Source organism: Dioscorea cayenensis, chromosome 4 (genome assembly GCF_009730915.1).
Source record: "Dioscorea cayenensis subsp. rotundata cultivar TDr96_F1 chromosome 4, TDr96_F1_v2_PseudoChromosome.rev07_lg8_w22 25.fasta, whole genome shotgun sequence".
NCBI classification, from domain to species: domain Eukaryota; kingdom Viridiplantae; phylum Streptophyta; class Magnoliopsida; order Dioscoreales; family Dioscoreaceae; genus Dioscorea; species Dioscorea cayenensis.
The window spans coordinates 18,690,943-18,700,413 of record NC_052474.1 but is presented as its reverse complement, the minus strand read 5'-3'; the positions used below and the strand labels follow the sequence as shown (position 1 = coordinate 18,700,413).

Genomic DNA, 9,471 nt, shown 5'->3' with positions numbered 1-9,471 from the left:
CCTCGTTTTCTAAATACGTTGTTGTTATGTTGTCTTGGTTTTTGTTCGCCATGCGGTGAAGGTGATCTCTTGTATCCTTTCTTTATTTCGATAAAGTTGTGGTTTTATCGCGTTTTCATTGTGACCATTCTAACATGAAATTTTTTTAGTCAAATTTTATTTTAATTTATTTTATTGTTTTTTTTAGATTTGACTCTTACTCTAAAATCGAGACACAAAAATATGGAAATATATTAATATAATAATATTTGCCTCGTATATTTATTATAAAATTTCAGTCTCATTGGACGTAATGCCCAAAGTCCAAGAATGGGGCCGTAAATGCTTGGGCCCAACCACAATCCCTATCCTATATAAAGTCTTTGTCCTGATGCGAGCCCAGCTCACTGATCGTCTTGGTTCCCGCCTCGAAGAATGTTAGAAGCCAAGAGCCTCCGCAAAGCTCTTATACCGCCGTCCCTCATCCCCAACCCATCTCCGGGGAACCTCCAGTCCACTCGCCTTGCTCTCCTAGTAAATGAAACCCTAACCCTAACCCTGATGCTCTACTCTCTTTACTGAGTTTTGATCTTGTTGGTGTGGATTTAGGTTAATGGTGATGCTTCTTCTTGCTCCGTCTTCATCGCCTCAGGTTGTCGGGTTTACAAGATCGAGGTGAGGTTTGGGGATTTCTGTTTTCGGCAATTTGATATACTGTGATCTTGTTGAAATGGTGAAGCTCTTTAGTTGATTGAGATCTTCGATTAGGGTTCATAAATGGTTTTTATTATTCTGACAAAATAGGAGATTTGATAATCAGTATGAGGTTGGAATCTTGAGCCACGGAAGATGTTTTAATGGTTTGAAGTTTCTCTGTTAGCGTTTAGTGCCTTCAAGAGATTTTCTTGATTTTTAACATATTAAGAAATATGGGAACGGGACAATAAAAGCAAAGAGGAAACTTGTTATAAAAAAATGTGTTAAATTATGTGTGGTGCTGGGAACTGTTCTGCTTTTCCGTTTTGTGGTGAAGTTGGTTTTCTGGCTGATAATATTTTTTATATTTTCTTTCTTTTTAGGTTTTCTATGGATGATTCTGTGGTTACCAAGGGAAAGGAAAGCCTCCTGATTCCTGTTCAAGCACATGTGAGCATTTGAAATTGTGATGTACATCTCAATTGGATTTAGGATGTTTGATTGAGTGCCAAGGTTAGACATTGGTATTATATTACATTTTTGTTTAAATTGATTATTTGAAATTTGGTGGCTATGATAAGGTCATTCGCTCATCAGAAGTTGATCGTTGTCCCCATCGTTCAGAGATTCAGAGTGTAGTTCTTGCAGAGGGGGATGGTAAATACATTCTTTTTTTTTATCATTTGCAGTTCTTAATGATCGCGGCATGCATATTATGGTTCAGCCTTCTTAGTTTCATCAGAAGTGTGTAAATGTTGCTCTTTGTACTGTCTGCAAAATGATGTTAAATACTTTCTTTGCAGGTGATAATTGTTTAGTCATGGGCACAGTAGATTCTTATGGGCACCTGATAGTATCCCAGTTGGATGCAGTTGGTTCGGGTATGTCAATTATGTCTTTGGGTTTTGTCATTATAGGGTTCATGTTCAAGCTCATCTAGTTCTCCTCTATGAGGGATATGCTGTATAATTGAATATTTAGTTGAAATGGTTCTATGTCTGCTATTTCCTTGCATCTTTGTTAATTCATGCATAATGTTATAGAGGCTAAGCTACATTACTTTGGCCCAATTTGTTATTGATTTACTGTGATTTTACTTCTTCTCAGATATTGACAGGCTTTCATACTCAGTGCTGCCAAAGGACAGTGGGGCAGGGGAGGGAAGTTGGTCTGGTGTCTGCTTCAGCCCCATTCACTGGTCTACAGTACTGTTTTTCCTAATTATTCTCTATAGTCAAATTTTTTTCCCCCTCTTCATCTGTAAGTGCTTCTTGTGGTTCCCGGTGATTTTTTCATCTTGTGTTCTTGTTTCAAATCAAGCATAATTATGACTTGTCCACAAATCCGGCATGGTGTAAATAGGTGGTACTTTTACATGCTCCATGAAACTGGTCATTGACATTGATGGTTGAAGAGAGGTGGCTACAGCAACAACTTTTATGACCATCATTAGTAGCATGAAAGATTGAATATCATTTGCAACTCTGTATGTTTCTATAGAAGCTATTTTCCGGCTTCATTGGCTGCTGCTTGGTTTTTCATGTAGTTGTGTGTTTTACTTCATCTTCGTTACACCCAAATATCAGCTACCACTTTCTTTGTTTGAGTTTTGTAGTTTTTAAGATTAGGTTGGTCTTCATCCTAAAATTTTCTGTGATATAGGTTGACTTTGTGGTATTACATCAGAATTTAGTTTGGAACCAGACCATAAATAACACTTTAGAGCAATGCATTCCATCTATGTTTCCTATGGAAGAAATTTAGCTTTAGTTTTGGCTTATGGATGTTGGCTTATGTTTGATAGACTTAGTTGTATTCCATCTATGTCCACTATGGGAGCAATTTAGCTTGAATTTGAATTACGGATTTCTGGCTCATGTTTGATTATTTAGCTGCAGTTAGTAGGGGTGTATTGAAACATGTTTGTGTGCATACATGTATAATTTTAGATGTAGTCAGCACTCACTACACTTCTAGTGTTGCTGAAAATTCTGTTTCTTTTTGTCTTCCTTCTTTTTAGGCAGCAGTTGCTCGTAGCTTTTGCAAGAGTATCGATATTTATGACCAAGATATTCATATACGGAGTTTGCATACGTAAGTTTATTAGTTCATTCAATTTGAAGTTGAAGATTTGCTTTCTTTTGGGCAGTTTTTTCCCTCAAAGACTGTTCCTGTGTGTAATTCCTTTTGGTTTCTTATGGATATTAAGCAGATATGATGATGATAAATCATCCTATATTGAAAATAGTTTTCTTGCATTATTACCACATGCTGACTTTTAAAATGACGGATCTACTGTTACTGGTCTGGTCCATGAAAAGAAGCTTAGCAAACATTGGGAGGCTGTTCCCTTGATTTTTCACTGCTTCTGTCCTGGCCACCAATGAGTCTACCTCTCTAGTGCTCTAAGAAGCTCACGAAGAGGTTAAATCTCTTCAGACCTGGTGCTGGAAAGAACCATGTACTTAGACTTTTCTTTATCCCCTTTGGTACTCTAGCCTGAATGTTCTCCTAGAAATATATTACCTGAATCCTTATGCATTTAGATGCTTCAAACCATTGATATACGAGTACTGGCTATCCAAAATTACTTTTGAATTATATTTTCTGGGAAATGCAGGAAGAACCATCATGCTTAAGTTTCTTTCTTGTTATGATTTATTCTTCAGATTGTGGTATCCTGCTGCATTAAGCTTTCTGGGCAGTTCAATAACTGGAGATGGGAGTTCTTCAGTTGTGGCTGTTGCTGAAGGCTCTCAGGTCTCCCTTGTATAATAACTGTCAATGCTGATGCGCTATTCTTGCATTTCTTTTTGTTCTGTAACACCTTTTCTTCTTGTCCTTGAGCAATATTGCAGCTGACAATATGGGACCTCAGGACAAACCATAATGGTGGCTGTGTGCAGCGTATCTGTGGTTCTGTTGGAGATCTCATATATGCTGTTTGCTGTTCTCCATCTGGGGCTGTTGCAGTGGGTGGATCTGATCGTACTGTAACAATTTATGACCCTCGTAGGTGGGTAGTTTGAATTAATTTTTGTAAGGTGAACTGTCAAGTAATGAATCTATCAATTTGTTAATGTAGGTGGTCAGCCATGTCAAGATGGGTGAACTGTTCTAAATATGAGGTGTGGTTCATATCATTCCATTGGTTTACCATTTTCTGCCCTGTCATAAATTATGATCTGTTGTTTCTTACTTTGCTAACCCATGATAAGTTTTTGCATGTGATGATTAAAACCGCCACTCTTTGCGGTTATATGGATTCATCATTGTGGTGGGAAGGCATTAGATGTGTTGACATGCAACATTTTTTGCTTTGCTTGCAGATTACGGGCCTATCTTTTTCATCTACAGACTCCACTTGTGTATACATACAAGGTGTTGATTATGAGGTACTGTGCATAACCTTTTTTCTTCTGCTATATATTCCTTTGGTGTACGACTTGCTACTTCATTTCATAATGACTGCTGACTCACATTCCTCTCACATAGAAGTTTGAAGGATGACCTTGAACACTGCATCTAATTAATTCAAAATAATACAAGTTCCTTGTGTCTGTCTATCTAATCAACAAAGTAACTGAGCATATTTGCCATTTAGATAACAGCAGGCTGTATTGCAGGTTCTCTGTGGACAGTGGAAGGAAAACAAGAAAATATTCTCATTTAGAGGAGACTCAAATTGGCTGGGCTTTAGTAAGGCATGGCTTTTCCAATGTTCTCTTTACTAAAAGCTAACTATGATTTCTAGATATTGCAATTTCTCTATTAATTTGCTAATAACCACACTGAACTGGTATTCATAATCATTTAACTCCAGTGTGCAAATATGGATGTTTTGGCTGGATGGTGCGAGTCTGGTAGCATCTTTGTGGCTGATGTGTGGAATCCTCAATCTATTTAAGGTAAAAAGAGTAATTATTTCTTTTTGATTGGTGTGAACAATGTTTCATGGAGTACAAAGAACCAGTTAACCTCTGTTGTCGGCACACTGTTAAAATAAGCAATTATGACTGAAAACCTCACATTGAGCTCTGTAAGACTGAGTTGTTCCATTCATATTTTCTTAAACGCATGATCCCTGAATGTTGCACTTGATAATTTCTAGTAAATGACAGCACCCTCTGCATCTGAAATGTTGGAGGTTCATATTCTCTGGTAAGTGAAACCTCAGACCTGTAGAAACATGTATTGGGGGATGCAAATCATCTGCCCAGGAAGCCAATTAAAGGAATCTATTTAACTCAAAATATGTTTTCCACCTCTGTAAAATACATTGGATATGGCTTTTCCATATGTGATGAGAAATCCTTCTTTTGGTCAGTAGTTCGACTTCTCATTGTTCCAACACAAGTATTATATATCCATGACATTGTTGCAATTTGGTAAGATTTTCACATAATGAAGGTTAAACCATGAGCCATCTCTTGGTTAAACAAGGTTTTTTAAGAAAATAATTATGGGCCATGTAACTAGAGCCATTATTGGTGATCTGTGATGCTCACCATGCAGCATGTTTTTCCCCTTCATGCAGTGAAGTTATATCATGGTGATTTTTTAATGGAATATTGTGCTGCATCAAAGGTCTATTATTTAAGTAACTAAGGTGAAGATTTTCATGGGTTCCCACTACTTGCAAGTGGATGGACCTAGTCTACATGGGACCCTTTGATGACAGCGAGCTTTGCTGTTGGTGCTCTTATGTTGTCACATGAGAGGTCTGTGTGGAGCTCCACTTCTCCACATAATTCTGACTTGCTCAATCCCAAGACAGCTCTCCATAATTAGGTGCATGAGGATCTTCCCAGTGATATTAAGCTTGGATTAGATGTTTAGTTCGTGTTTTTAGTCTTATTATATATCACACCTTACCACACATGTGAAGAAGAGACACAAGAGCTGCAGGGTCCCCCCTAATCTCTGGCTAAGGATCAGGATCTATCTAAACAAAAATCAAGGTACACACATACACATATATATGTATATGGTTCCATGGGCAATTAACTTAAGTATTGCACATGGTGAGTGTTGCGCAGATGTGACCAATTCAGGTGCATCAGATGCAACAGCTGTTGCTCATTAAAACACTCCATACAATATTGCTTGTGTTCACTGCTTATTTAACTGTTAAATAGATTTTCACTGATTAATTATGACAGATCAACAACCATTAGATTGTTTATCTGGTGAATTCATTTGTGCATATAGTGACATCACAGATAAACACTTATGCACACGCACACACACCATTGACATATTCTTTCTCGTTTGCAAATTGCTTTATTTGTGTCTACGACATGTTTGGCTGTCAACCTAATTTTAAATTTGCCATTCGTATAAGTTTAAGCTTGAATTTTTCATCATCCTGCAGGCACACCAGACATTGACTTACTAATATATATATATATATATATATATATATATAACTATAACCAACCTGCTTGTAAATGGCCCAGTCTGTTTTGTCCCCTTGTTCAGTGCTCACAAAGCTTGTCTTTTTCATGCCTTCTTGGATTTGAATTGGTTTAACTAATAGGTTTGCGGTTGGTAGTGGCCAATGAAGACTGGGGAGACATTGCGAAGATAAAAAAAAAAACAATTTGGAGCTCAACTGTCGCATTATGGATGACACCTCTCATGCCCAATAACCATCTGCCACGTCAGCGCACTGACCTAGTTGGCCGGTATTCTGAACAGAAGACAGCCGGGTCATATATATGCTTGAATTATATTTAACCAGTGATCCAGAAAAAAGGCCGTCCTTGTCTCTGTCATTAGTTCCACACCCTCAGGAGTCAACCTAACTGATGCTACCTATTTGGTAGGAGAATTACGAATAAGCCAATTAAAAGCACCTACATGCTACAGTGTCATGTTGAAACATTACACGTGCTGCCTCATGTATTCCATTTCATTGAGGGTTTTACTAATTCCTCTCTTGTATCAAACCTAATACTAATTCTTGTTCATCCACCTTTTCAAAAACAAAAAATATATATATAATATATACTTTAGCAGTATAAGTTTATCCAACAGCAAATACTCGGACATGAAACTTTCCATTTATTTTTCAGTTAAATTGTCATTAAAATGTGGATGGGACACTTATATAGTATTATTAAATTATCATTAAATTGCTGATGGGGACACTCTATGAACCGACCCCAAAGAAGAAAAAAAAAATCGTAAAAAATGTTAAAATTTTTATTTAAATGAATTTTAAAAATAATAATTTTTTTAAAAAAAAAAAAAAAATTTAGTAAAATTACACAATTCTTCACTTGCAAAGGCTAATATTAGGCATGGCCTTTCGTTTACAGATGCGAGTGGGAATGAGCCACGTGGCAGGTCGCGTGTCCCTTCAAAGAAAATAACTACCCACTTTTGGTAAATTAATTTTTTTTCTTGAGGCTTGTCCGAATAATTCGGTTATAATGTCTCGCGGGCGTCCAATAAAAAGGCCATCTCTCACGCAACGCCTTGTACATTCCCCCAATTTGATCCTTCCTTGCTTGCTTCCATTCCAAGTTACGACCCTTCCTTTTCTCCATTTCTAGGGTTCCTTCCTTTCTCCATCTCTCGCTTTCGTCGTGCTCTTCTTTCTTGTTCTCCTTCTTCCAATCTCGAGGGATTTTCCCATCCCAGTGGCGTTACGATGCCGGCGACGGACTACCAAGGCTCGTCGGCAGCGGCGCCGTTTGCATCCCTCGGCCGCTCCATCCTCAGTCTCCGGAGGGACCAGACGCATCCGGTGGATGGAAGTGATAGCGTCTCCGGCCATGACCGTGAGCTTGACGCGTTTCAGCGCCACGTTGCTGATCTCTTCCACGAGCTATCCGCTCGTGATGATCTCCTATCGATCGCGTGGACCAGGTGCCTCCTTGACTCGTTCTTGATCTGTCTTGAAGAGTTCCGTGCTGTTCTGTTTGTCCGGCGATGCTCCGGACCTCGGCCGGCGGTGGATCGGCTCATCACGGACTTCTTTGAGCGTGCGGTGAAGGCCCTCGACGTCTGCAACGCGATCCGTGATGGGATCGAGCAGGTTCGGCAGTGGGGGAAGATTGTCGAGATCGCTGCCATAGCCCTCGGGAAGGACCAGAAGGTTCTCGGCGAGGGACAACTCCGGCGTGCGAAGAAAGCCGTCACCGATCTCACTATCACTATGCTGGATGAGAAGGACACTGGCTCATCGGTGTTCACGCATCGCAATCGATCATTCGGGCGTGCGGGGCATAACTCTGGGAAAGATCACCACTATCAAGGTACGGGCCATTCCCGATCTCTTTCTTGGAGTGTTTCCAGGTCCTGGTCGGCGGCGAGGCAGCTGCAAGCCATTGGGAACAACCTGAATGCCCCTCGTGGGCACGAGGTCTTGGCAACCAATGGCTTGTCGGTTTTCGTCTACACTATGAACAATGTCCTCCTTTTCGTAATGTGGGCTCTAGTAGCCATGATCCCTTGCCATGATCGAGGCCTCAATGTGCACTTTTCAATCCCGCGGAGTTTCGTCTGGGCGGCGCCAATCTCATTGCTCCATGAGCGCATCACTGAGGAGTCAAAGAGGAAGGATAAGAGGAACTCAAGTGGATTGCTGAAAGAAATCACTCAAATAGAGAAGTCTGGGCGCCACCTTTTGGAGCTGTTGGATGTGATTCAGTTTCCAATGGTGGAGGAGAAGGAGATGGAGGTGAGACAAGAGGCTGAAGAATTAGCACAGGTTTGTGATGCTATCAAACAAGGTTTAAATCCAATGGAAAGACAAGTGAGAGAGGTATTTCATAGAATTGTTCGTAGCCGAACTGATGGTCTCGAGTGTTCGGTCATGCATTCCTGAATTTATGCTTAATAGTATAATATTTATTATGTGATTCAGATGTAAAATTACAGTTATAATCTAAATCTAAATTGTGTTCTTTCTGAGTGTTTGCAATTTATAGATGATTAAGAAAAAGATTAAATTTAGATCAAGTGAGATATCTTTTCTCTAATTTTTCTGAACTTCACCAAGGCAAAAAGTTACTCTGTTAATGTTATCAATCACAATCTATATTAATGATTTGATGTCTTATCCTTTGGTTTTGTTGCATATTGCTATTCATTCATGTGTTTAATGTTTGATATTTTGCACTATAGTTGTTTTTTTTTTTTGTTGTTTCTCCTTTACATAATTGCTAAATTATGTGTTGCATATTGAGTGGATTAGTATGATTTAAAAGGCCCTTATGAGTGGATAATGATTGAAAGGTCTTTTTGTTCATAGTGTGATTATACTTTCAAATTATTTTAGAAAAAGTTTATTATTGATATTGACTATTGTCTTTTCTTGTCATGAATAAAGGCAGACTTTGTTTGACTTAATTGGAAATTATATTTGATATGTTAGCATGAATTGTTCTTTATCATCACTTCCTTTATTAGCTCCTTGCTTATTATACCCATAGTGCAAGTGAGATTGTATTTAGATTCATATTGATTGACACGTCTTGGAATGTGCTTCATCAGTTATCTTTCTGCTCCTTTCAATCAGACTTGGTTAGGTAAGTTCTCTGAGAAATATGTCTTTTTTAGCTTGGTAATATGCATAGATGTATTGCTGTTTCTTTCTACCTATGTAGCACATCTGACCAGTCCTTCAACTATTTTTGCATTTGAATTTCAAGTGATGGTCATGACAATTTGTTGATATTCAAATATATTGTTTGCTGCAAAAATTTGAGCTTAATGCTCTTTCTCTGTTTCAAGCTTTGATGTTTTTTTTTTTCAGCAGAACCAATTTTTGGGCTATATTATAGG

The 9,471-nt window shown here is 38.6% G+C and overlaps 2 protein-coding genes across 4 annotated transcripts; both read left to right on the top strand.

The window, feature by feature from the left end:
* Positions 1–391: 391 nt before the first annotated feature.
* LOC120258500 lies at positions 392–6,654 on the top strand. Of its 3 annotated transcripts, none has more exons than XM_039265932.1 (14): positions 392–513; positions 589–655; positions 1,061–1,125; positions 1,257–1,332; positions 1,479–1,556; positions 1,783–1,880; positions 2,696–2,769; positions 3,345–3,435; positions 3,534–3,691; positions 3,761–3,803; positions 4,005–4,070; positions 4,302–4,379; positions 4,499–4,583; positions 6,230–6,654. In XM_039265932.1, exons 1-13 carry the CDS (start codon positions 415–417, stop codon positions 4,580–4,582), a joined length of 1,077 nt encoding a protein of 358 aa, XP_039121866.1. In that variant the 5' UTR covers positions 392–414; the 3' UTR covers position 4,583; positions 6,230–6,654. The 3 variants fall into 3 exon arrangements, with proteins under 3 accessions (XP_039121866.1, XP_039121865.1, XP_039121864.1); XM_039265931.1 differs by having other exon boundaries at positions 6,215–6,274; XM_039265930.1 differs by lacking the exon at positions 6,230–6,654 and having other exon boundaries at positions 4,499–4,840.
* A 486-nt stretch (positions 6,655–7,140) lies between these two features.
* On the top strand, positions 7,141–8,595 carry LOC120258499. The gene has a single exon (XM_039265929.1). It carries the CDS (start codon positions 7,334–7,336, stop codon positions 8,510–8,512), a length of 1,179 nt encoding a protein of 392 aa, XP_039121863.1. The 5' UTR covers positions 7,141–7,333; the 3' UTR covers positions 8,513–8,595.
* The last annotated feature ends 876 nt before the right edge of the window (positions 8,596–9,471 follow it).

Bases quoted from the DNA above. Each gene is read 5' to 3' on its own strand.
- LOC120258500 (XM_039265932.1), top strand. From the start codon at position 415: ATGTTAGAAGCCAAGAGCCTCCGCAAAGCTCTTATACCGCCGTCCCTC. The intron at 3,692-3,760 runs GTGGGTAGTTTG...TTGTTAATGTAG, and splicing joins ACAATTTATGACCCTCGTAG to GTGGTCAGCCATGTCAAGAT. The intron at 4,071-4,301 runs GTACTGTGCATA...GCTGTATTGCAG, and splicing joins TACAAGGTGTTGATTATGAG to GTTCTCTGTGGACAGTGGAA.
- LOC120258499 (XM_039265929.1), top strand. From the start codon at position 7,334: ATGCCGGCGACGGACTACCAAGGCTCGTCGGCAGCGGCGCCGTTTGCA.